At 43.6% G+C, this 27863-nt stretch overlaps 1 protein-coding gene across 1 annotated transcript in view; it reads left to right on the top strand.

The window, feature by feature from the left end:
- The window catches only part of LOC117515378 (C-Jun-amino-terminal kinase-interacting protein 1-like), a 135612-nt gene extending 108521 nt beyond the window's left edge, over nt 1-27091 (top strand). Inside the window, exons 4-12 of the mRNA XM_034175908.1 lie at nt 2898-3464; nt 8257-8484; nt 10307-10382; nt 10462-10628; nt 10715-10818; nt 11645-11755; nt 16846-16916; nt 22220-22318; nt 26969-27091. Of these exons, the coding sequence (XP_034031799.1) occupies nt 2898-3464; nt 8257-8484; nt 10307-10382; nt 10462-10628; nt 10715-10818; nt 11645-11755; nt 16846-16916; nt 22220-22318; nt 26969-27041 (1496 nt within the window). The 3' untranslated portion in view covers nt 27042-27091. The remainder of the gene's footprint in view (nt 1-2897; nt 3465-8256; nt 8485-10306; nt 10383-10461; nt 10629-10714; nt 10819-11644; nt 11756-16845; nt 16917-22219; nt 22319-26968) is intronic.
- The last annotated feature ends 772 nt before the right edge of the window (nt 27092-27863 follow it).

Raw genomic sequence — 27863 nt, 5'->3', positions numbered from 1 at the left:
GCAAATTGTAGCTGAACTTTCAGGTTTCCTTTTTAAGAAAATCCTCCTCTATACTACTTCATCACAATGCTGTATAACTGGTGATAGAAAATGGAAAACTCTGCCACAGCCAGAGAAGCCTTAACTTCTTCTGGGTTGTCTGGGTGTCTTTGTGGCTTTCCTCACTATTCTCCTTCTTGCACAGTCAAATGAAAATGTTCATGTATCCATCCCCTGACTTGTCTGAAGAAAAATGGCAATAAAACTGATTATTTACAGGTATTATACCTGTGTTCCATTACTTATGCAACTCATCATCTTGGCTTTTATATTTTTAATTAATTAACATTCACTTGTAGAGATTTACTTTCAGTTTGGGTTTAAGGAAGATCATTTTAGATTTTTTTTTTTTTTTTTTTTTTTTGTATTTTTAGTCTTAGAAATGGTATAAACAAATTGAAATATGGGAAATACCAAGTGTTCCAGTACTTTTCTATCTATCTATCTATCTGTATATCTCATGCATTCTTCCCACAATTACTCTCGAGCGTCCCCTATGTGTCATTATTACTCAGTGGAGCGTAACCCAAAACATTTGCAGATGAAGAAGTACCTTTATTGCCACTGTACATACTCAACAAAAATATAAACGCAACACTTTTGGTTTTGCTCCCATTTTGTATGAGATGAACTCAAAGATCTACAACTTTTTCCACATACACAATATCACCATTTCCCTCAAATATTGTTCACAAACAAGTCTAAATCTGTGATAGTGAGCATTTCTCCTTTGCTGAGATAATCCATCCCACCTCACAGGTGTGCCATATCAAGATGCTGATTAGACACCATGATTAGTGCACAGGTGTGCCTTAGACTGCCCACAATAAAAGGCCACTCTGAAAGGTGCAGTTTTGTTTTATTGTGGGGGGATACCAGTCAGTATCTGGTGTGACCACCATTTGCCTCATGTAGTGCAACACATCTCCTTCGCATAGAGTTGATCAGGTTGTCAATTGTGGCCTGTGGAATGTTGGTCCACTCCTCTTCAATGGCTGTGCGAAGTTGCTGGATATTGGCAGGAACTGGTACACGCTGTCGTATACGCCGGTCCAGAGCATCCCAAACATGCTCAATGGGTGACATGTCTGGTGAGTATGCCAGCCATGCAAGAACTGGGGCATTTTCAGCTTCTAAGAATTGTGTACAGATCCTTGCAACATGGGGCCGTGCATTATCCTGCTGCAACATGAGGTGATGTTCTTGGATGTATGGCACAACAATGGGCCTCAGGATCTCGTCACGGTATCTCTGTGCATTCAAAATGCCATCAATAAAATGCACCTGTGTTCTTCGTCCATAACAGACGCCTGCCCATACCATAACCCCGCCGCCACCATGAGCCACTCGATTCACAACAGTGACATCAGAAAACCACTCACCCACACGACGCCACACACGCTGTCTGCCATCTGCCCTGAACAGTGTGAACCGGGATTCATCCGTGAAGAGAACACCTCTCCAACGTGCCAAACACCAGCGAATGTGAGCATTTGCCCACTCAAGTCAAGAACTGGAGTCAGGTCGAGACCCCGATGAGGACGACGAGCATGCAGATGAGCTTCCCTGAGACGGTTTCTGACAGTTTGTGCAGAAATTCTTTGGTTATGCAAACCGATTGTTTCAGCAGCTGTCCGAGTGGCTGGTCTCAGACAATCTTGGAGGTGAACATGCTGGATGTGAAGGTCCTGGGCTGGTGTGGTTACACGTGGTCCGCGGTTGTGAGGCTGGTTGGATGTACTGCCAAATTCTCTGAAACGCCTTTGGAGACGGCTTATGGTAGAGAAATGAACATTCAGTACACGAGCAACAGCTCTGGTTGACATTCCTGCTGTCAGCATGCCAATTGCACGCTCCCTCAAATCTTGCGACATCTGTGGCATTGTGCTGTGTGATAAAATCTCAGCAAAGGAGAAGTGCTCACTATCACAGATTTAGACTGGTTTGTGAACAATATTTGAGGGAAATGGTGATATTGTGTATGTGGAAAAACTTTTAGATCTTTGAGTTCATCTCATACAAAATGGGAGCAAAACCAAAAGTGTTGCGTTTATATTTTTGTTGAGTGTACAAACAATGAAATTTGTCCTCTGCATTTAACCCATCTTAATTACAGTTATACATAATCCAGCCACTAGGGGCAGTGGGCAGCCACAGTTCAGGGACCAACTCCAGATGCAGAGACGCTGCCTTGGTCAGGAGCAGATCTTAAATAAGTATGTTTTTGACTGTGAGAGGAAATTAAGTGCAGAAAGGACCAGGCAGGAAGCGATCACACGACCTTCTTGCTATGAGCCAACAGTGCTAATCACTGTGCTGCCATGCGACAGTTTAATCACTGAAAATCAAGGCATGTTTAGCCTTTGTTTTAAAGTACCGGAACACAATGTGAAAATATAACAAATACATTTATGTCGATAATGATGATAGAAGAGATTGTTTTCATCATCAGAAACACGCCACCTGTTTCAGACGTGAAATATTTCAAAATGGTTGTTACGTCCGAATCCCACAAGAACAGTCAATGTTGTCCAATTTTAGTTTAGGAGGTTTGACACCATTTGAATGATTGGATCGTTTAAACCCTGACACCTTTGACTGTCAGGGTTTAAACCATCCAATCATTCAAATGGTGATTCTTCATAAATGTTAAGTGAACCTTTTGTTGCTGCCATGCTGGTCCGTGTGCATGGATCAGTTCAGACCCATGGATTAGTTCGGACCCATGGATCAGTTGACAGCTGAATGTGTACCAGCTAGCCTGTAGGCTAACAGGTGTGACTATTTCAATGTGATTTTTAATCTTTCTTTTCACATCGATTTACTGTATTATCTCATTATTGATATTTTGTTTTGAGGCCAAAACCATGACAGGACACAGGAGGCCCCTCCTGTCCTCTCCAGGTCCAGCAGTGAGGGGGGCGCCAACAGAATGTCCCTCAGTTCAGACACTGAGGGGCCACCTCCAGGGCCCCTGCATCCGGTTGTCCCTCACCGAGCCAACCCAGACATCACTGAAGAAGACGGGGAGGGAGATCCCACCCCTTGTCTGAACATCCAGGGTGGTCGAAGTATCTTCACCGACTTTAATGAAAAACAAAAAATGGACTGCACTGTGCTGGAGAGTCTTCACGTGGCTGCAGGCGGACAAATGTCTGACAGTATCAACATGGAGGACACGGCAAAGCGTCCAGCAGATGATGGAGCGGCTCGGACAGAAGCAACGTGCGAAGCAGCTGCAGGGTTTAACTACGACTCAGTGAAATACACTCTGGTGGTGGATGAACACGCCCAGCTGGAGCTGGTCAGCCTGAAAGAGTGTCTGCACAACAACAACCAGCAGGAGGACGACAGCGACAGCGACACGGTCTATCAGTCAGCCAACGAGGAGGAGGAGCCCGACGAGCAGGAGGACAGGAGGCAAGGTAACGGGCACGGTGCCACATGTGAGGGCGGGGCCTCGCAACCACACGCACGCACAAACTATTTCAATTTCAGTTTATTTTCATTTATATAGCGCCAAATCACAACAAGGTTGCCTCAAGGCACTTCACACAAGTAAGGTGTAACCCTAACAACCCCTAGAACAGTGGTAAGGAAAAACTCCCTCTGAGGAAGAAACCTCAAAGCAGACCGGACTCAAAGGGATGACCCTCTACTTGTGCCATGATACAGACAGAAATTATAAAACAATTCACAAAACGAATATACAGGAAATGTTGCCGGTGCACAGGACGGCTCCGGAACAGATACCACACCCTTCTCTGGATGGAGGTGCACCTCAAACAGAGAGAAAAGAAAAAAAGCAGAATACAGTGTAATTTGTCAGCATTAAGCAACAAGAAAAACAGAAGAAATATTAATATTAAGGTGATCGCCGGCCACTAGCCCTAAGCTTCACTAAAAGACCCAGAATTTAGATAAAAGCTGAGGCTATGGCCCGCTCCGTTTACTAATGAAATGAATTTAAAAGAGTAAAAGGCATAAAAACATACTTTGCCAGTTGTTGTTGTTCATTCAGCTGCTCCCGGTTTTGTTCGGGGTCGCCACAGCGGATACAGCCAGATCCGCATTGGTAACTGTCACAGGTTTTACGCCAGATGCCCTTCCTGACGCAACTCCAGTTTTACCTGGAGAAACACACACAGCAGCTGGTGTTCCAAAGAGGTCTCCCATCCAAGTACTAACCAGATCCTGCTCTGCTTAGCTTCTGAGATCTGACAGGATCAGGCTTACGCAGAGCAGACCGGCTACGCAAAAACATACTATGCCAGTATGCTAGCCATACAAAAGGGAAAATAAGTGCGTCTTAAGACTGGACTTGAAAGTCTCCACAGAATCTGACTGTTTTATTGATGCAGGAGATCATTCCACAGAACAGAGGCATGATCAGTGCAGTGCAGAGTAGCTACCTAAACTCTGTAAGTGAGATAGAGTATCTCGTCAGTAGTTTTACATCCTCATTGAAGACAACTTTGGATGCTGTAGCTCCTCTGAAAAAGAGAGCTTTAAATCAGAAGTGCCTGACTCCATGGTATAACTCACAAACTCGCAGCGTAAAGCAGATAACCCGTAAGTTGGAGAGGAAATGGCGTCTCACTAATTTAGAAGATCTTCACTTAGCCTGGAAAAAGAGTCTGTTGCTCTATAAAAAAGCCCTCCGTAAAGCTAGGACATCTTACTACTCATCACTAATTGAAGAAAATAAGAACAACCCCAGGTTTCTTTTCAGCACTGTAGCCAGGCTGACAAAGAGTCAGAGCTCTATTGAGCCGAGTATTCCTTTAACTTTAACTAGTAATGACTTCATGACTTTCTTTGCTAATAAAATTTTAACTATTAGAGAAAAAATTACTCATAACCATCCCAAAGACGTATCGTTATCTTTGGCTGCTTTCAGTGATGCCGGTATTTGGTTAGACTCTTTCTCTCAGATTGTTCTGTCTGAGTTATTTTCATTAGTTACTTCATCCAAACCATCAACATGTCTATTAGACCCCATTCCTACCAGGCTGCTCAAGGAAGCCCTACCATTATTTAATACTTCGATCTTAAATATGATCAATCTATCTTTATTAGTTGGCTATGTACCACAGGCTTTTAAGGTGGCAGTAATTAAACCATTACTTAAAAAGCCATCACTTGACCCAGCTATCTTAGCTAATTATAGGCCAATCTCCAACCTTCCTTTTCTCTCAAAAATTCTTCAAAGGGTAGTTGTAAAACAGCTAACTGATCATCTGCAGAGAAATGGTCTATTTGAAGAGTTTCAGTCAGGTTTTAGAATTCATCATAGTACAGAAACAGCATTAGTGAAGGTTACAAATGATCTGCTTGTTCTGTTAGACCTCAGTGCTGCTTTTGATACTGTTGACCATAAAATTTTATTACAGAGATTAGAGCATGCCATAGGTATTAAAGGCACTGCGCTGCGGTGGTTTGAATCATATTTATCTAATAGATTACAATTTGTTCATGTAAATGGGGAATCTTCTTCACAGACTAAGGTTAATTATGGAGTTCCACAAGGTTCTGTGCTAGGACCAATTTTATTCACTTTATACATGCTTCCCTTAGGCAGTATTATTAGACGGCATTGCTTAAATTTTCATTGTTATGCAGATGATACCCAGCTTTATCTATCCATGAAGCCAGAGGACACACACCAATTAGCTAAACTGCAGGATTGTCTTACAGACATAAAGACATGGATGACCTCTAATTTCCTGCTTTTAAACTCAGATAAAACTGAAGTTATTGTACTTGGCCCCACAAATCTTAGAAACATGGTGTCTAACCAGATCCTTACTCTGGATGGCATTACCCTGACCTCTAGTAATACTGTGAGAAATCTTGGAGTCATTTTTGATCAGGATATGTCATTCAAAGCGCATATTAAACAAATATGTAGGACTGCTTTTTTGCATTTACGCAATATCTCTAAAATTAGAAAGGTCTTGTCTCAGAGTGATGCTGAAAAACTAATTCATGCATTTATTTCCTCTAGGCTGGACTATTGTAATTCATTATTATCAGGTTGTCCTAAAAGTTCCCTGAAAAGCCTTCAGTTAATTCAAAATGCTGCAGCTAGAGTACTAGCGGGGACTAGAAGGAGAGAGCATTTCTCACCCATATTTGCCTCTCTTCATTGGCTTCCTGTTAATTCTAGAATAGAATTTAAAATTCTTCTTCTTACTTATAAGGTTTTGAATAATCAGGTCCCATCTTATCTTAGGGACCTCATAGTACCATATCACCCCAATAGAGCGCTTCGCTCTCAGACTGCAGGCTTACTTGTAGTTCCTAGGGTTTGTAAGAGTAGAATGGGAGGCAGAGCCTTCAGCTTTCAGGCTCCTCTCCTGTGGAACCAGCTCCCAATTCAGATCAGGGAGACAGACACCCTCTCTACTTTTAAGATTAGGCTTAAAACTTTCCTTTTTGCTAAAGCTTATAGTTAGGGCTGGATCAAGTGACCCTGAACCATCCGTTAGTTATGCTGCTATAGACTTAGACTGCTGGGGGTTTCCCATGATGCACTGAGTGTTTCTTTCTCTTTTTGCTCTGTATGCACCACTCTGCATTTAATCATTAGTGATTGATCTCTGCTCCCCTCCACAGCATGTCTTTTTCCTGGTTCTCTCCCTCAGCCCCAACCAGTCCCAGCAGAAGACTGCCCCTACCTGAGCCTGGTTCTGCTGGAGGTTTCTTCCTGTTAAAAGGGAGTTTTTCCTTACCACTGTCGCTAAGTGCTTGCTCACAGGGGGTCGTTTTGACCGTTGGGGTTTTTACGTAATTATTGTATGGCCTTGCCTTACAATATAAAGTGCCTTGGGGCAACTGTTTGTTGTGATTTGGCGCTATATAAATAAAATTGATTGATTGATTGATTGATAAGAGAAAGCTCTGTGACCCACAGACTTTTTATTCACCCACTAAGTAGTCGTGCACCTTGAGAATGCAAAGCCGGTACGTAGGGTTTAACTAGGTCAGCTAGGTAGGGAAGTGCCAGTCCATGAACAATTTTATCGGCTAGTAGCAGAACCTTAAAATCTGATCTCACTAGGACAGGAAGCCGGTGAAGAGATGCCAAAATGGGTGTAATGTGGTCAAACTTTGTTTTGTGTCAGATCTCTGGCAGCAGCATACTGAACCAATTGGAGAGCCCTAATGCTAGACTGCAGTAAACAAGAAAATAGAATATTGCAGTAGTCCAATCTAGAAGAAACAAATTCATGAATCAGGGTCTCAGCATCAGCCATAGACAGGATGGGACGAATCTTCGCTATATTTCACGGATGGAAGAAAGCAGTCCTCATAATATCTCTAATGTGGAGGTCAAAAGACAACGTAGGATCAGAAATTACCCCAAGGTTCCTCACTCTGTCAGTGTGATGAATGACACATGAGCATAGGCTGAGCATTAACTGGTCAAATTGATGCCGATGTCTCACTGGACCAAGAACCATCCTTTCAGTCTTATCAGAGTTTAAAAGGAGGAAGTTGCTAGACATCCAGCTTCTCACTGATGCAAGGCAATCTTCTAAGGATTTTATGTGAACGACATTACCAGCAGTTATTGACATGTATAACTGAGTATCATCAGCATAGCAGTGAAAGGAAACCCCAAAAGGCTGCAATATGTGCCCAACGGGGGCTATATAAAGGGAGAAAAGCAGGGGGACTAAGGTGGACCCCTGTGGAACCCCACATTTCATGTCACTAAGGCTAGAGGTAGTGCTATTGTACAAAACACAGTGAGAATGACTGGTCAGGTATGACGTCAACCATGCAAGAGCACTCCCATGAATCCCAAAATGATTCTCCAGCCTATCGAGTAGAATATGATGATCCACGGTATCAACGCAGCACTGAGATCTAACAGCACCAGAACCGTAGTGGTGTACGAATCCATTGCAAGCAGGAGATCATTCACCGCTTTAGTGAGAGCCGTGTCTGTGGAATGATATTTTCTAAAAGCAGACTGCAGTGGCTCAAATGGTCCACAAGCTGCCATGACACCAATTTTTTCCATAATAAAGTGAAATGATATACACACACACACACACACACACACATGCACACACAGTATGCACAACATAGAAACAGCTCAAACTGAGGTTTGTCAGCAGGTTTGATGGAAACTATAAGCACACGTCACTCTGAACGACTGCCCAGAAACACTGACGTTCCTCACTGGTCTTCTTCTTCTGCTCTCAGAGAAGAGGCAAGCAGAGGAACAGCAGATTAAGGAAGAGGAGGCGAAGAGGAGGAGGGAAGAGGAGGTGAAGAGGAGGAGGGAGGTGGTGATGAAACTCACCTGTCAGTGCAAAGTGTCATCAACCACAACCTCAGAAGACGAACCAAATGGAAGAAGGGTTCAAGCTCCCCGAAGCAAGAAGTTTCTCAACGTATTTGTCAACAGCAGCAGCCAATACAGCGACACTGGTCAGTCCAAAACACTTCGAACAACAAGCACTGGTCAAAGGTTTTAAAGACGAGTTCAGAACACCAGTCAAAATCCAAATCATCGGAACTTTGAAATTTGATTCGAATCACATTTTTCTGACAAATCACTGACAATAACCCCCACCATCACCACCACCATCTTCTTGTGCATTTTAAACTGGTCGCACTTATACTTTATAATTGTGTATTTTATTATGTAATTTTTTTTATTTATTTTACATGTATCTAGTGGAGTTTGAATCTTAATTTTGTTGTTCTGCAACAGTTTAATGACAATAAAGGCTTTCAATTAAATTTTTGAAAATCCATTTTGGTCTGAAGACTAAGATCAGAATATGTCCAAAACTTAGGACACCCTTTCCTATTAAACTGAATAGAAAAGGGGCTTCCAAACTTTTGAATGGTAGTGTACCCATTCACATACACACACACACACACACCTGATACACCCCCACGCACAAACCTCTTTTACACCTCCCCACATACACACCTGTTACCCCCCCACCACACACACCTGTTATACCTTGACACACACATAGACCTCTTACACCTCCCCGCGCACATACAGACCTATTACACTCCACACACAGACACAGACACATACACACACCTGTTACACCCCCCGCACACACATACACAAACACCTGTTACACCCCTACACACAGACAACTCCACTGTACGCACACACACACGTTACACCCTCCACACATAAACACACACGCCTGTTACACCCCCGCGCACACACACCTCTTACACCCTACACACGACACACATACTTGTTACAGCCCCCCACACAGACACACACCTCTTACACCTCCCTGCATGCACACACACACACACACACACCTCTTACACTTCTCTGCACACACACGCCTGTTACACCCCACAGACACACACACCTGTTACACCCACCTGCATGCACACACACACACACACACACACCTCTTACACTTCTCTGCACACACACGCCTGTTACACCCCACAGACACACACACCTGTTACACCCACCTGCATGCACACACACACACACACACACACCTCTTACACTTCTCTGCACACACACGCCTGTTACACCCCACAGACACACACACCTGTTACACCCACCTGCGCACACAAACCTGTTGCACCCCCACACACAGACAACTCCACTGTGCGCGCACACACACGTTACACCCTCCACACACAAACACACACGATTGTTACACCCCCGCACACACACACCTCTTACACCTCCCTGCATGCACACACACACACACACACACACACACACACACACACACACACACACACACCTGTTACACTTCTCTGCACACACACGCCTGTTACACCCCACAGACACACACACCTGTTACACACCCCTTCTCTCTCTCTCTCACGCACACACATACAACTGTTACACCCCCCCACACACACATGTTACACCCTCCGCACAGACACACCTGTTACACCCCCCTCACAAACTTGTTACACCCCCCCTACACGCACACACACACCTGTTACAAACACCCCCCACACACAAACGCACACCTGTTACACCCCCCACATACACACACACAGACACACACCTTACACCCCCTGGTGCACACACACCTTTTACACCTCCCCCACACACACACCTGTTAACCCACACACACACACACACACACACACACACACACACACACACACACACACACACACACACACACTCTTGTTACAGTAAAACTTTTTATCTGTGTTCTTTGTCTTTGAGTTTTCTGATGTGTATTGAAAGCACAGACTGTGTTGATGTTGTGGGTGACTCGGGTCCTGTGTGGTTCAGGTGCCGGCTCTTTTGGCGTGTTCTCCTGTGTTCTGGATGGGGTGGAGCGACAGCAGAGCCACAGAGCCGTCTACAGGTTCACACACATTCACATGCACACAGCAGCTGTCCACATGTTCAGAACGCCTGCTTCGTGTGACTGTACATGTTTTTAGGTTTGTCCCTCGTCATGCTGATGAGCTGCACCTGGAGACGGACGACCCGGTGTTGATGCTGAAGCGGTCTGAGGACCTCTGGTGTCACGGTTACAACATGAGGACTGGAGCTACTGGAATCTTCCCTGCCTACTACACTGTCAAAGTGTCCAAAGATGTTACTGACGGTATGTCTCAAAGACACAACGCTCAGAAAAATAACCGTCGTCAGCACTTTGAGTCACTGTGTCCTCTTTGTCCGATATGCTTTCAGTCCACAAAGACGGCTGGATAGATCAGTTCCTGGTGCGATTCCTGGGTTCCGTTCAGGTTCCCTTCCACCAAGGCAATGATGTGCTGTGTGCTGCAATGCAGAAGGTAAAGAAGTTTACATGTTCACCCAAAACCGATGGAAGCATGTCTGGTGGATCAGTTGATCTGGACCATTACATACATGAACAGTTTCAAGATCCTTTGCTGCTGAGGTCAAGTGATGATTCATTTGTTGATGTTCAAGAAAGTCAGTAGTTCCTGTTGTTTTACATTAAAAACATAATTTTACATCTTAAACAGCTGGCAGACTTTTATTGTGAAGACTTTAGTTTACCTCAAACATGGGATTCCATCCCGGCTGGTTGGCCAGAGTCTCTTTTTTTTTATATTAGGTAGGACTAATACAGGTCTGGGACCTTCCACCACCTTATGGAACTGCCCTGGATCTTGATATACAACCACAGAGGGACAACTAAAACATGCACTGATCAGCCATAACATTGTGACCACCTGTTGTGTTGGTTCTGCTTTTGCCAACAAAACACCTCTGACCCATTTAGACTCTGAGGGTTTTGACACCTTTTTAGCATGAGAAACATTAGTTCTACCTGAACCACCATTAACTACCTAACATTCATTTCCACGGTCATCGAGGACAGAAGATGAAAAGGGATGTAAATTTTAAAGCAGATGTTCACTATTGTGCACTATTTTTAAAAACATTTTCATTTTGAAAAAGAGAGTAAACCTGTTTTTAAAACACGCAGCAGGAACCTCGTTCACTGACAAGTTCTTTTTCTGAGCCAATGGCCACATTGAGAAGTCTTATGGTGCACTTGTGTGTTTTTGTTGTCATGAGCGTCTGTTATTGGTTCTTACTGCAAGATGAGGTGATGAAGGGATGTGAACTGACGGTGTTCTGTGTGAACAGGTGGTGTGCAGCAGGCGTGCAGCACCACAGCCTCCTGCCGTGTGTGTGCTGGACGTGAGCATGAAGGGCATGAAGATCAGCGTGCAGGACCAGTGTCACTCAGCTCACAGGGTAACACACACACACACAACATGCACAACCAATAAATAATTAGTCTGCATTAGAAAAAGTCAGGGGGACCACCAGGGGGCTGTTCCTGGCCAAACCACTGGGGTCGTGAAAGTAGCACACAGAAAAAAGAAACTCTCTCAATCTATCTGTAAAAAATGTCACCGTCACTTAGTAAGACACCATCTACTGCCCCCTGTGGTCAGTCTGTTTTTTATTCTCTGACTTGAACAGTGATGGTGGTGCAGCTACACGTACATGTGCACGTACATGTGCACATCCACTGTGCGTTTACGTTCCACAGTCCAGGTGAAGTGTTTTTCCACCGTCAGCCTCTTACACGATACATTTCAACCTACACTCTAAACTACATCCTGGACGGCTGCTGACAGAGGAAGCAGAGTGGGAACTGTCCCTGGTGCTGAAACCACTTCTCAATGAAGGAACATTCGCTGCTAAAGCTTCCAAATCATGCAGCACAGTGGTTAGCACTGTGACCTCACAGCACAAACCTTTGCGTTTTGTATCACCAGTTATACTGTTATATGGCTGGGGGGGCCTGGCTGCCGGTTTGTTTCTGTTTTTTGGTTTTCCTCCCAGGTGGCGTGCGTTTGGGACTGAGTGGCTGTGTTGCTGAGGCTGTCAGGACTTCACCCTGATCACCTGCGACTCGTCAGGACTCACAGCTGTAGTGCATCTGGATGGATTGGAACATGTTGGCATTTAAGACTGGAGTGCACAGTGTGTATTTGCCAGAGACTCGACCTTGTGACCAGACAGGTGAGATCGTCGTTTCGGGAGCCATCTCATCAGCAGCGGATGCTGAGAACGTCCAGGTTTGATGCACAGTCTGTGAAAGAGGAGGGGGTGAGGTCTCACGCTCGTCAGCACACTTCCTGAGGTACGTTAGATTTTGTGACTAACAGTTATACAGTCAGTAAATGTGGTGTCCCTCACACCTTATTGTATTGAGCTGTTTGTTAGTCATGTATCAGCTTCCACTGCAGTGGAGTTTTGTGAACGGGATGTTCCATGCCTGCAGGTTGGGAAGCTGATCAGTAATCAAGCCAGGAAGTGTTTGCTGTTTGTACACCTTTAAGTGTTCTGTGTGTAGAGTGTGGACTCACATAATGGTTCCTTCTTTCACAGACTCGGTTGTTGCGGCCACCTGGGGGGTGTCGGCGGGGTCCTTGGGTCCGAAACAGCTTCTGGCTCCGGACCGTTAGCGCTGCTGGGAGCGCACCACGCCAGGCCGCACCTTTTTGTTATATTATCACTGTTATGTATTAAATTCAGTTAGCCTTTGAACCGTGCTCTGCTTATTTCATACTGGGTCCTTCAAACGCTGGTCGGTTCTCCGAGCTGCGTCCGACACATAACATATACAGCGTCATGATGAAGTGGTACAGAGGACGATTCTCTTAAAAGAAGACCTGAACGTTTGGCTATAAATTGCCAGAAGGTGCATCTGAGACGCAAGCCTAGATTTGATCTGTTTTGGTGAAAGGAAATGCTTCTCTGCTCTGCTCCACTATGAAGCTAAGACTGGTGATACAAAATGCAAAGCTTGCACTGTGCACAATTTCTCCAATCACAGCCACAGAAGCCTATAACTTCTTCTGGGTTGTCTGGGTGTCTTGGTGGCTTTCCTCTCTCTTCTTGCACAGTCACTCAGTTTTTGAGAACTGTCTACTCCACACAGATTTATCATTTCTTTATAACTGGTATAAATAAAATCCAAGACCTATTCAGTGACAGCTTCACCATCAGAGAGCCTCGTCCACAATGACCTCTAAAGACTCCAAGCTGTCACTGATGTTAAAGGGGCAGTACGGTGTATTAAGAACAGGGGTATGTAAACTTTTGATCAAGGTCATTTGGGTAGTTTCTGTTGTCATTATAACTTAAAAAGAGTAAACACAGTTGTCTTCACCCAACCACTAACCATGAGTGAAAAAAGTTGTTTTGGTGAGGTTGGAGGTGATGAGGTTGAGATTGGAGGTGGTTAAATTGATTGAATGTGGTGAGGTTGAGGTAGGTTTTGGTTGTGGTGAGGTTGAGTTTGGAGGAGGTGGAGGATGAAGTTGAAGTTAGAGGTGGTGAAGTTGAAGTTAGAGGTGGTAAGGAGGTAGGTGGTGGTTTTTTGTATTGAGGGTAAAGTTGGAGGTGGTCAAATTGAGGTTGGAGGTGGTGTTTGTGGTGAGGTTGAAGTAGGTGGTAGTTTTTGTGGTGAGGGTTGCCCTTGCCCTAAACTTCTCTGTGTTCTACTATGAGATCCTCAACTCCCCTGATCATGCTTGCAGGTGATGAGCAGAGCAAAGTGCAACTGCAAGATACTGACAAGCAGCAGCAGCAGCAGTGAGACTAAGCCACCAACAACCAACAACTTGACACCCTCCTTTCACCTCCTCACACTCCTGCCCCTTCCCTCCTCTTCCTCCCCCTTTCTTCCCTCTCTGTGCAGCTCCATCCAGAGGTGGGAGTTGTATTTGTGTTGGCGACTCCTGTCCTGTGCACCAATAGCATTTCTTGTATATTCGTCCGTGAATTGTTCTGTAATTTATGTCTGTATCATGGCCCAAGCAGAGGGTCACCCCTTTGAGTCTGGTCTGCTTGAGGTTTCATCCTCAGAGGGAGTTTTTCCTTACCACTGTTGCTCTGGGGGTTGATAAGGTTAGACCTTACCTGTGTGAAGCGCTTTGAGGCAACTCTGTTGTGATTTGGCGCTATATAAATGAAAATAAATTGAAACTGAAATTGAGGTTGGAGGTGGTGAGGTTGAGTAAGTTTTGGTTGTGGTGAGGTTGAGTTTGGAGGAGGTGAAGGGTGAAGTTGAAGTTGGAGGTGGTGAGGAGGTAGGTGGTGTTTTTTTGTGTTGAGGGTGAAGTTGGAGGTGGTCAAATTGAGGTTGGAGGTGGTGTTTGTGGTGAGGTTGGAGGTGGTGAGGTTGTAGTAGGTGGTAGTTTTTGTGGTGAGGGTGAGGTTGGAGGTGGTGAGGTTGAAGTAGGTGGTAGTTTTTGTGGTGAGGGTGAGGTTGGAGGTGCTGTTAGTACTGGGCGGTGACACTGTTCACATTTACATATTGAGGAAAAAAGTCCATGCCTCTCTCCTTTTGATGGCTGAGTCAAACATGAGGGTTTTTTTTATTTTCTGTTTTGCTCCTTTTTTATTGTGTGTGATTTTTATCTTGGCAAGTTAAATATAAACAGAGACAAACTGAAGAGGTTCCCTCTTTTTACACTGGTGAACTTTAAAAAATTTCATGTATTTTTAAAAGGAATCCATAGCACTGAAGAAGACATTTGTGAGTGGAAGAGTGCTAGCAATTGTGGAGTGGGGTGAGGGGGGAAGGTTTCTTCAGTCATGACAGGGGGCTGCCAGTGTTTATGGTGACCTGTACAAGACTGAGCTTGGTGATATCAGGATGTATCTCTGTCCTTCTATCAAGGCCTCCTCCAGGGTAGTGAGGAAGCCAATGCCAGCCTGAATGTGGCACTGTCTCCTCAGGAGCTGTTGGCAGCCCTGGAGACTCTACAGACTGGGAAGGCTCCAGACATTAACTGACTTTTTTGGAGATGATGTCTTCTCTGTCCTCAGGGGACAGCTTTGAGGGTGGACACCTTCCTCCGAGCTGTAGGAGAGCAGTAGTGAAAAGGGGGACTGGAGACCTGTTTCTCTGCTGTGCACAGACTACAGACTGTCCTCCAAGGTACTGACTGTCAGACTGAGAGAGGTGCTGGAGCACTTCATCTATGAGGACCAGATCAACTGGGCAGGTTGATCACTGATGACATCAGCTTAATTAATGATTATTTGGAAGTCTGTAGTTCAGTGGTAGCAGGTAGTGGTCTCATCTCCATCGATCAGGGTTTTGGTTTTTGACCAGGCTAAGCCCCGTTATTAAAGGCCAACTCTGGCTGCCTTTAGACTCAGCCCTGGTTTTACAACTAAGACCCACCCACTTGGTGACACTTTGGTGTACTGAAGATCAACATTGGCCTTGTTTGACCTTTACTTTGGAGAACAAGCATTTAACACAGTCAAAACTATTACATTTATTAATCCTTTTAATCCATCCATGCATGGCGGCTTTAGCCAAGACCTCTTCAATGGCGTGTATCATTGGACATGACATATTTCATTCTGAGACTGGCAATAGTGCATGATCCGTGTGTGACAGCGTCAGCCAGGAGCTCTTTCATTGCATGGACTGCTGGACATTACATATTTCATCCTGCGGGGACTCATTCTAGGCCAGTGCCCTGTTCATAGTTTTCGTCCTGTTGTATTTTTTCCCTCTGTAGAACCACGTTAGGCTTTGCTATTATTGTTTATTATTTATTTATTTAATTTATTTCATTACTATTTACAGGGCTGTTCCTTACTGGATACAATTGGAGGAATTTCCACAGTATCTATTCACATGGATAATAGCACGATAATATCAGCTGTGCACTTTGTGTATAATGTGTCATTTATACCACTTCAGTGAGATATCAACTGCGAATTTGTCACTCCTTTGCATGTTTGGTTGCTAATTCTCCAACAGTCATGGCCCAGTTAGATACTAGCCTTAGGGAGACAACAATAACATTGTGAGGGAACACCCACTATGACATTCTGACCATGTGGTGCATTTCTCTGGCCATGAAGCAGCACTCAGTTCCTCAGTGTTGAGGACCCCCTTAAAGAGGTGGAGAAGGATTGTTGTCTGTCTGGGTGGATCGATGACACCAGTGCGTACTGACAGTCCTGACTTTGACCTGACCTCTGTGACCACAGAAAAGCTGATTGATTTATGAATTGTGCGTTAGAGTCACTCATTATGACTATTTCACAAGCTGTAGCTGGGTTAATTTTTCTACTTGGAGTTTTTGGTTGTCTGACTTGCTGTGGGATTGGGGGTGAGGGGGCAGCCCTGTGAATTTGTTGGTTGTTGCTGCTGAGAGGCCTGTGGCTCAGTGATATGATGTGTGGCTCTCTTACTGTATTCACATTGTAATTCTTAATGCTGAGCTTCAGCTCATCTGTGACAAGATCTACTTCTCTCAGAGCCACTTCTTCTCATTGGTGTCTGTCTGTCTGTCTTTCAGGGGGGTCAGTGTTCCCATTTCTTCCAGCTGAAGAACATCTCATTTTGTGGTTGTCATCCAAGATACAGCAAGTGAGTGGAACTCCTCACAGGATTAACTGATTCCGTTTACTGCCACACCTCTGCAGGAAAATTAATTAAACACATTTCAACAAGAGCATGCTGACCCCAGCAGGGTTCAGCTGTGCCCAAATATTATGGACAGCCAGAGGATTACATATGTAGAAAACAACATATGGGCCGTATGGTACAGGTGAGGCAAAGCAACACAAACCCCAGTACAAGTATCATCTGTAATTTGACATAGACATAGTTGTTATTTTCACAAACCAATGCCCACACCCTAGTCTAAATAACAATAACAATTGCAGTCTTGTGGCCATATTGGCTAAAAAATAAGCATGTTCATATCTACAGTCAAATGAAACTGATTCAGTCAGCAAAAACCAGGTCTAAAGTCCAGTCTATGAAGAGCACAACAATCAAATGCACCTGAAATAAGCAGCTTCACAATGCACATACAGTCTGCCTGCACATATCACAGCCAGTCACCTGGAAAGGTGTAATATTAATATGCAATTTAATACTGATAATAATAATAATAAACACCATAGGAAAAGAAAACAACAGTTGAAGAAGGGATTTAACAAGGAAAGTTTCTTGAGCATCTGGGTCGATGCCCTCCCTCTTGCTCCGCCACGGGGTGAGGGTGAATATGGTGAACCGGCTGACGGGGAGGTATTGGGCTGAGAGGACCCCAAACTCCCACAGAGCCAGAGTGTTACTTATGACAATATGGATTATGATTGTCATCGGTGTATTGTCATGGCAAATCATTGAAAGTGTTGAAGAAGCTCGTTGGCTTGGACCTGCTGGATGAGAAGAAGCAGTACAGACTGAGGAAACACATCACTGCTTTGGGGAAGGAATCGCTGTCCAAGCGGGGACGAGGTCTCAGAGGTCGTAAATCTACCAGATAGAGTATGAGTGTGTCTCAACGGGTGTTCTGTCTCCACTATCTGTCTTTCTCTCTGTTCTCTCGCCACTCAGTCTACATGCAGCATCTGAAGGTGGGCTCTTTGAACATGAACGGTGGCAGGAACGGGCGAAGGAGGGCTTTGGTCTCTGAGCTCTTTGACCAAAAGGGGTTACATGTGTTGTTCCTGCAGACTCAGTCACTCAGACTCACACTGACACAGATAATGAAGTGGACTGGGCTCAGTTTTTATCAGAGTCATGGCTCCAATATCAGTGCTGGAGGGGCAGTTCTGTTTTCTCCTCATCTTAACTTGACTGTTTTAACCATTGAGATTGTGCAGAGTCGGGTTTTGCTGGTCAGGGCTCAGGTCGAGGGGTTGACCGTTGTGTTCACAAATATCTATGTTCACAAATATCTATACACAATGAGGGTTCAGGGCAGGTGGGGTTATTCAAACAAGTAAGGGACATTTTAGTTCAACAAGATCCTGGTGACTGTTTGGTGTTGGGGGGTGACTTTAATTGCACTGTAGATATGTCACTGGATCAGGTTGGTGAGGGGCCACATTTGCAGTCGGGTTCCTCTCTGGCTGGATTTTTGCGTGAGGTGGATTTGATGGACACATGGAATGGGATGAACTGACAGTTGCGGTGCAGCAGATGGCATCTGGGAAAGCTCTGGGGATCAATGGACTGCCAGTCGATTTCAGTTCAGTTCTGGGGCTTCTTGGTGCTGATCTTCTGGAGGTGTTGCTGGAGAGTATTGCGGCGGGTCACTTGCCCATCTCTTGTCGCTGTGTTCTTCTGTCCCTCCCACCAAAGAAAGGGGATCTCACTCTCTCAGACTCTCTCTCTCTCTCTGACTCTGTCTCTCTTTCTCTCTCTGACTCACACTTTCTCTCTCTCTCTCTCTCTCAGACTCTCTCTCTCTCTCTGACTCTGTCTCTCTTTCTCTCTCTCAGACTCACACTTTCTCTTTCTCTCTCTCACTCTCTCAGACTCTCTCTCTCTCTCTCTCTGACTCTGTCTCTCTTTCTCTCTCTCTCTGACTCTCTTTCTCTCTCTCTCTCTCTCAGACTCTTTCTGTCTCTCTCTCTCTCAGACTCACACTCTCTCTCTCTCTCTCTCTCTCTCTTTGACTCTCTCTCTGTCTCAATGTGACTGAATACAATGATGACAAATTATGTAAGTGACAGAATTCAGCTTTCTTGGACTTTAATTGTATAAATTACGAATGAGACAAATAACAGATTCGGAAATGAAACATTTCTCAATGAACTGAAGATTATTTGTGGTCGATCATAAAACAGGCAGGGGATTTCAATAAACGTGGTAAGGCAGTCAAGACAGAAAAACTCAGAGGACAGGCTGGAAGAAATGTAACATTTTTTGGATTGTCTTGATTATAACAACTTGACTTTAATCAAAGTGAAATGACCAGAAGTTGTCTTCGGCCTTTTAGGTCTTCGATGTATGTCAGCCTGTCAAAAACTGAATGATACACAAACGTTTATGACACTGACATAATGTTTATGACACATTCATGACTGTGACAATATATGACAATAACTTCAAGTAAAGTGTTACCGATCTAATCAAAGATAATATCAACATGTCAACCACATGTCAATACAAGCTGTCTGTAACATGTTAAGGACCACATTTTTGGTCACAGCCTGGCAAAACAAATAAAATAAAATAAAATATAAGCTTTGCGGTAAGTAATTAGAAGGAAAAATAATGTAAAAACAAAATTTCAAAGTTCTTGTATTAACTTGTTTAAGTGGTGTTGACTGAAAGTCCCTGGAGGGAACAGGATTGGATCCCAGAGGCTTTACTGCTTTCAAAAGGTTGTGAAATCAGATGGTTGATGAATCAATGAAGCAGAAACAATAAGTTTTGAGTGCTGGAGCTGTCCATGGTGCTGAAGCCTCCTAGTGCTGAATTTTACTGTGAAAATCAGAGGAAACACACACACACACACACATTCAAACAGTGACTCAAACCATCTCACCCATGGAGCATTTTGCAGTTGTGTCATTAGCTTCTTCTTTCTCACTTGGCAACACTTAGAGCTGCAAACTATCACAGTGAGCATAATCTGTAGCTTAGTAATAATTTTTCTATATTTATTTATGCTTTAGTTATAAACATTATTTATTTATAATTGGATGTATGGAGTCTGAAATTGTGCCTTTTTGTTTGTATTTAAAATTTTCCAACCATTTTGTGTTGAAATGAAAAATCATGCAGTGACTGCTGGTGCTGTTTGGGTCCCAAGGGATAGAACAGGTATATTCTTCATTTTCAGGGTAAAGAAGCCTGCATTCATCGGCTACACATTGAGGAGTCACTGAAAAGAGACAGTGTAAATGGACTAAATTTATATAGTGCTTGTTCCATCAGAAGCTCAAAGCACTTTACAGTAATGCCTCACATTCACACACACACACACACACACACACACACGCACACAGTCACCCACCGATGTCAGGGTGCTCCCATGCAAGGTGCTCACTAAACACCAGGAGCAGGGATTAAGGACCTTGCCCAAGAGTCCTTAGTGATTTTCTGGCTAGATGGGTTGGAACTGAGGATCCTCTGGTCTCAATCCCAACGCTTAACCACTATAACAGACTGCAGTGGCTCAGAGAGATTATTCTCAGTAAGGTGGTCCACGCCAGTGTAGTCGCACTACTATTATGCATACAACCTTCTAAGGATGTGACCCCTGTACTGTGACACAGCTGTAGACTTTACCCACTTCACACCACTGTTTCTGGATATAAGCACCAGCAACAATGGGCCTCAGGACCTATAGAGGACTTACTTTGTCTCCTTCCATATGAGCATAAGGCCAGAAATTGAGCTGGACCTCTGACCTTGAATGTTGACCATTCCTACCCAAAATCAAATCACTTCATCCTACCCATAGGCCCAAAGTACCTACCAAGTTTGTAATCAAACTTGGTAGGTATCAGTAGGTATTGGAGTAAACTTTCTTATGGTATCTTGCTAACAGTTAGTGTAGCAGAACTAAATGCAGGCATTGACAACATTAGCCTCATTAAATCCTCATTAATCTCATTAGAGTGCAGTAAGTAAAGACGAATGGCCTGATTGGCTGAGCTTCCCTGATAATAGTGCTAAATTGTGTGGGCAATCAAAACTTTTGAGACAGTTTTGCAGGTGATTTATCAAGACTAATTGTGCAATTGATCGAGGCACTCATTGGATCTATTGCTACAGTGGAGTCCAACCCGTGTCTCATCTTGCATCTCGGACAGAGAGAAAAAGAAAACAGAGTCAAAGAGGAAAAGAAAACACAATCAGTCCGCCAGAAAAAACTACACTTAAGGTATAATTTGTCAATATTATGCAACAGGAAAGCAGAAGATATACTAAGGTGATCACCGGTCACTAGGCCTAAGCTTCACTAACAGACCCAGACTTTAAAGTTGAGGCAGACCCACTGTGTTTACTAATAAAATGAATAGAAAAGTACAGTACCATACTACGCCAGTATGCTAGTCATACGAAAGGGAGAATTAATGTGTCATGCAGCCATCTGGGATGGGTAATTTTTTGGTGTTTGTTCAGGTCTGTTCCCCTTTTTAGTCTGTTATTTCTTTTTTTTATTTGTGTTAACAGTCCTTCAGGTTTCATCTGATTTTTGCAGTTCCTTTCTCTGATGTGTTCAGGTTATGACTTGGGGGTCAAGTGTTGTATTTCTCTTCACATGGAAGTCTGTTCTCTGCTGCACTCTGGTGTTCTCCTTTTGTCAGTACACGTTCTTGTTGCGTAATCAATACAGGTGTGCCTCATTAGTTCAGTTGGTTATTTAAGGTCACATTTTGAATCAGTCTTTGTTGGTCCATTGATTGTTGCTGATGTTTCTCATGTCAGGGTGGTATGTATTATATTATTGATCACTGAAATTCTTTAAGTTTATTTGTTTGTTGATATGTTCAGGTAATTCCCTGGGGCTCTAAGCATATTTGGCTTTTGTTTGTACTTTGTTTTGCTGGTTCTTCCCTCACCCTATGTTCAGGGTTATTTGTATTTTATCTGTAACTTTCCTTACTTTTGCTGTTTTTGAATCCTCACCCCTATTTGGATAAAGCCTATTTTTGTTGAATCCTTTCACTCTCCTACTGAGTTTTTGATACTACACCCTTAATGGGATAAAGACTGTATTTTTGTTAATCTTTTCGCTCACCTGCTGTGTGTTAGATACCACACCCCTTTTGGACGTAGACATAGGGTTTTTTGTTTGTTTGTTTTTTTGCATGTGCTGTGAGCATTTTAAAACAAGCAAACCTTTAGGAATTCAGGCACTGTATGTTTGGTAACTTGGCTCAGTGAAGAATAAAGAGCTGCTGTTGACTTCCTTGCAGGTACTTTGGCTTCATCACCAAACATCCTGACCAGCAGCGCTTTGCCTGTCATGTGATGATGTCAGAGAAAACATTACATCCTCTAGCGGAGTCTCTACGGTAAGACCTATTCTATTTTATATAACAGCTGAGTGGATCCTTGTCATTTGATTGGTGCTTTATGTCACATGATATGGATTAATTCATCCCATTTGTGTTGCATTGCATTTAGAGTGCAGCTTGGTTCCATTTAGAGTGCAAATTTGGTTCCATACATTTGGTACCATTGCACTCTGCGCACACACACGTGTGCGCACGTCCTCATGCACCCACATGCTCGTGCACGCATTTGTACAGTAGTGTTCAGAACAATAGTGCTATGTGACTAAAAAGATTAATCCAGGTTTTGAGTATATTTCTTATTGTTACATGGGAAACAAGGTACCAGTAGATTCAGTAGAGTCTCAGAAGAACAGCGTAGTTTGATTGGAGAGGGGAAAACTTATACGCCAGTGCAAAAAATTATAGGCTGTTCATCTACAATGATCTCCAATGCTTTAAAATGGAACCAGAGACCAGAGATTGTTTCCCATGTAACAATAAGAAATATACTCAAAACCTGGCTTAATCTTTTAGTCACTTTGCACTATTATTCTGAACACTACTGTATGGTCACCTACACGTGTGCATGCACACACAAAACAAATCCATTATGCTGTCTGGAGGCTGTTGGCAGGAAGTTTTCACCTCATGAAATATTCGTACCATTGAACTCATAAACATTCATTATTTGTATACTATTCTATATGACACCTAAATACTAGATTCTTGTCATTTGATTGTGGATTGCATGTCATGTGACATTCATTATCTGTCCCATTGTATGGCTGACATTAGTCATGCACTGTGCATTTTGGTTCTATTTACCATGCATTTTTGTCCCACGCATTTCACTCTATTGCACACTTCCATTAGCTTTTCATAAATATTTTCATAATACAAGGAAGTGAAATCCATTGGCCACAGGGTTCATGGGCACATCTCTTCGGTTAAGTGTGACGTAACGCATCACGTGATTCTCAACTTCCGTGTCCAAACAAAAAATGCGCACTTTGTCAGCTGTTTGTGGTCAATGGTCGTCTGCATCAGCTGAGCTTCTTTCAAAGCTAAGACCTCACAGTCAGAGATCCCGGATGTGCGACCGAGTCAACAGGTTGGAAACATCACCGGAGCTGTCATTTTATAGATTCCCAGCCGATGACAAACAGAAACAGAAGTGGCTACAACTGATCAGGTCGGCCCCCTACCCTGGCCTTTTTGTTTTGACTGCTGATGCTGTAGCGGCTGTACCGACCATTTATGAAATTGAATCTCGTCAATTTACATAACTTTAAGTATTTAGTTTGGACCCGGAAACAGATTTATCACGTGATGCATTACGTCAGAGCTTAACAGTCCCGTAGTGACTGTAGAAGTGCTGTCAGATGTACAATTGGACAAGTTCCTATTGTGAGAAGCAAAGGCATGTGTCGGTGGTTCAGCTGCCAGTTGGAGTTAACTGCTGTGCTGACACCACAGCTGTCCGACTCATAAAAAGATCCACATTTGAAATTTTACTTAAAAATAAAGGTGTTGCTTGTGAGAAAATGAAGCCGACAGCAGGAGGAAGAGTAGGTTCCTATAAGATGATGATTTCACTCAACCCAAACACTGCCGCACAGACGTCTTAAATCAGTGGTGTCCAAAGTCTTCCAGAAAGGGCCAAGAGGGTGCAGGTTTTCTTTGCAGCCACTGACTCCAGCAGGTGACTTCACTGATTAACATCACCTTGAGCAGAAACTTCATCCCATCTGAGAGCTGACATTTGCCTTTTGGTATGTTTATGTATTTTCGGTCAAGGATGGATGCTGTGAAAACTGAAAGTTGATAGGACTAATATTTCTGGAAAAATTGGGGATATTATGTAACAGTGAACAATGGCTGTTAATTAAATTCTGTACTCACATGCCATTCCAGCAGGGGGCAGTAAATCATCTATATTAAAAACCCAGTTGTGTGTGTGTGTGTAACTTTGATCAGAGAAACTGGGGAGAGCTGACATTTGCTGTTTGGTATGTTTATGTATTTTGAGTCAAGGATGAATGCTGCAAAAAACAACGTTGATAGGACAAATATTTTTTGGAGAAATTAGGGATAATATGTAACAGATAACAATGGACGTTGGTATCACCATTAATCAGTCGCTGGTAACCAGATAAGCTCTGAACAAAGGCAGTATTTCAACCTTGACACTTGTAAAACATGACATCAACTAAATGTGCCAAATAATAAATACAACTATTCACAAACATTCTCATTTTAATTTCCTGCACTTTCAGTTAAAATCATTATAGAAACTTTGCGTAATTCAGTCAGTATCTGGTGTGAGCACCATTTGCATCATGCAGTGCAACACATCTCCTTCACATACAGTTGATCAACAGCCAGATGCCATCAAATGTGAGCATTTACCCACTCAGGTTGGTTACGACGACAAACTGCACTCAGGTCAAGACCCCAATAAGGACAGTGAGCATGCAGATGAGCTTCTCTGAGATGGTTTCTGGCCGTTTGTGTAGAAATTCTTTGGTTCTGCAAACCGATGGTTGCAACAGCTGTCCGGGTGGCTGGTCTCAGAACATCTTGGAGGTGAACATGCTGGATGTGGAGGTCTTGGACTGTTGTGGTTACACATGGTCTATGGTTGTGAGCCTGGTTGGATGTACTGCCAAATTATTTGAAACGCCTTTGGAGACAATTTATGGTAGAGAAATGAACGTTGAATTCATGGCAACAGCTTTGGTGGACCTTCCTGCAGTCAGCTTGCCAACTGCACGCTCCCTCAAAACTTGAGACATCTCTGTGGCATTGTGATAAAACTGCACATTTCAGAATGACCTTTTATTGTAGCCAGACTAAGGCACAACTGTGCAGTAATCATGCTGTCTAATCAGCATGTTGATATGTCACACCTGTGAGGTGGGATGGATTATCTAGACAAAGGAGAGGTGCTCACTAACACAGATTTGTCAACAGTATTTGAGAGAAATAGGTCTTTTGTGTATAGAGAAAATGGTTTAGATCTTTGAGTTCAGCTCATGATAAATGGGAGCAAAAACAAAAGTGTTGCATTTATATTTTTGTTCAGTGTCCATAAAGTAACGGTCCTTTTTTATTTTTTAAAAACTATGGATTTCATTCATATGTTTTTACGTCAGACATGCTTGAACCCTCGTGCGCATGCGTGAGTTTTTTCCACGCCTGTCGGTGATGTCATTCGCCTGTGAGCATGCCTTGTGGAAGGAGTGGTCCCGCCCCCTCATCGGATTTTCATTGTCTGGAAATGGCGGAATGAAAAGGACTTTTCTCCCATCAGAATTTTTTTCAGAAGCTGTTAGACTGGCACCTGGAAACCATTCGAAAAAGTTATCTGGCTTTTGGTGAAAATTTTACAGGTGTCAAAGAGAATAAGGACTTTAACTACAGCTTTAAGGACAGTCGGTGCGCCGAGCTGCAACGTCGCAGCACAAACCACTGGATCATTTCTAAGCTGGCTCTGTGGATACGAGACCGTCGTGTGCTCTTTCTCTGGTTATCACAAGAGCTGGACATCTGCCATTTTCCGGCAGATTTCACTTTTAACAAGAGATTTTGTCATGGAAAGCCGCGCGGAGGCTTCGCGCGTCACGACCGATTCGCTGATGAAGCGAGACAACGGAACACCTCCGTTTCGGCGTGTTAGGACAAGTTTGGACATGCCTATCTCGGCTTTCAGTGCTTACCAGTTGAGTGAGTATAAGAGAACTTGTGGAGAGCTAGACATGTCCAAACTTGTCCTCTAACACTCCGAAACGGAGGTGTTCCTTTGTCTCTCTTCATCAGCGAATCGGTCGTGACGCGCGAAGCCTCCGCGTGGCTTTCCATGACAAAATCTCTTGTTAAAAGTGAAATCTGCCGGAAAATGGCTGTCCAGCTCTTGTGATAACCAGAGAAAGAGCACACGACGGTCTCGTATCCACAGAGCCATCAGCTTAGAAATGATCCAGTGGCTTGTGCCGCGACGTCGCAGCTCGGAGCGCGGCACACCGACCGTCCTTAAAGCTGTAGTTAAAGTCCTTATTCTCTGTGAAGCCCGTAAAATTTTCACCAAAAGCCAGAACTTTGTCGAATGGTTTCCAGGTGCCAGTATCTAACAGCTTCTGAAAAAATTCTGATGGGGAAAAAAGTCATTTTCATGCCGCCATTTCCAGACAACAAAAATCGACGAGGGGGCGGGACCACTCCTTCCACAAGACGTGCTCACAGGCGAATGACGTCATTGACAGGGGTGGAAAAACTCACGCATGCACATGAGGGTTCAAGCATGTCTGACGTAAAAACTTATGAATTAAATCCATATAGTTTTAAAAAAAAAAATAAAAAGGACGGTTACTTTATGGACACACCACGTATATACAATCAGTCTTATTGTTAGCATATTAGAGTGCCACTACTTTCAGCACAACTCAAAGAACCTCAAAATAATTCCTCTAGAATGCCTAAAGGATGATTACACTGTAAGAAAGGAGCAGTAAAAGGAAGCGCGTGATAGCGCTGCTGTGTCCCTGTGGGCGACAGGTCAGATTGACACACTGAGTAAACGGGTGAATGATGATGAATCCATGTCACATGTTCTAGGTGATGTCATTAAAAACTCAAAGCTCTGCTGTGTCTTTGTTTTTTGTGCCACAGGAGGGCATTCCAGCAGTATTACAAGGAGCACGTTGGCTACTCCTGCCCCACTGAAGACATCTTCATTGACTGAAGCCTTCTGTGCACACTCGCTGTGTGCATGTGAGCTGGACTACTTGCATGGTAGATTTCATTTGGTATCTGCATCCACAGCTTTTACTTCCTGTAGGACTGCAGATTGATGTCACTTCCTGTCATGTGAAAATCGTTGTTTGAACCTGATGATCTTCTGAAGTATTTTAGCGGAAAAGCTTTAGTTCTGCATCATGTATTATGCAAAATCCACCCGCTGTGTTCCGCCTGCTGATGGAAGCTCCTGACAGCCAGAAGGTCTAAATCTTTACTTTGACAACCTGCAAACCAAAGCTCATTAATCCACCACAGCTTTGGAATCATTTCAAGAATTCTGATGGTTTGGCTGAAACTTTTTTTTTTTTTTGCTTGCACAACTCCAGAAAAAACCCAAACTGCACACTGAAGACCTAAAAAAAAAAAAAGTTCACAGCTGCACAGTGTGAGGAGGAAAAGAAACAGTGAGACAAAGGTCTTCCCCCAAAAACTGTCCACAAAGCTCAAAAACCGAAGACAAGTTTGTGTTATATGACAATCCTCCACTGATCAATACTTTGGTCTGTGATTGATAGCAGCAGGATGGCTTCTGATTGGTTGCTGATGTCCAGAGCCAGCTCTAGCCATTTAGGTGCTCGCGGCGAGCTTATGCCCCCCGACCCTTCTGTGCACACACCCCCCCAAACATAAATGGACCACAGCCATGCGCATGGCAGACCTTAAAGATTTAATTGCTGATCAAACATACAAACACACACTGAAATAACATGACATAAAAAAAACAATTAAATGAAATAACATAAATAAAACCAGAGTTTCTGTTCAG

The sequence above is a fragment of the Thalassophryne amazonica genome, chromosome 8 (genome assembly GCF_902500255.1).
Source record: "Thalassophryne amazonica chromosome 8, fThaAma1.1, whole genome shotgun sequence".
NCBI classification, from domain to species: Eukaryota; Metazoa; Chordata; class Actinopteri; order Batrachoidiformes; family Batrachoididae; genus Thalassophryne; species Thalassophryne amazonica.
This window is presented reverse-complemented; position numbering and strand designations above follow the sequence as displayed.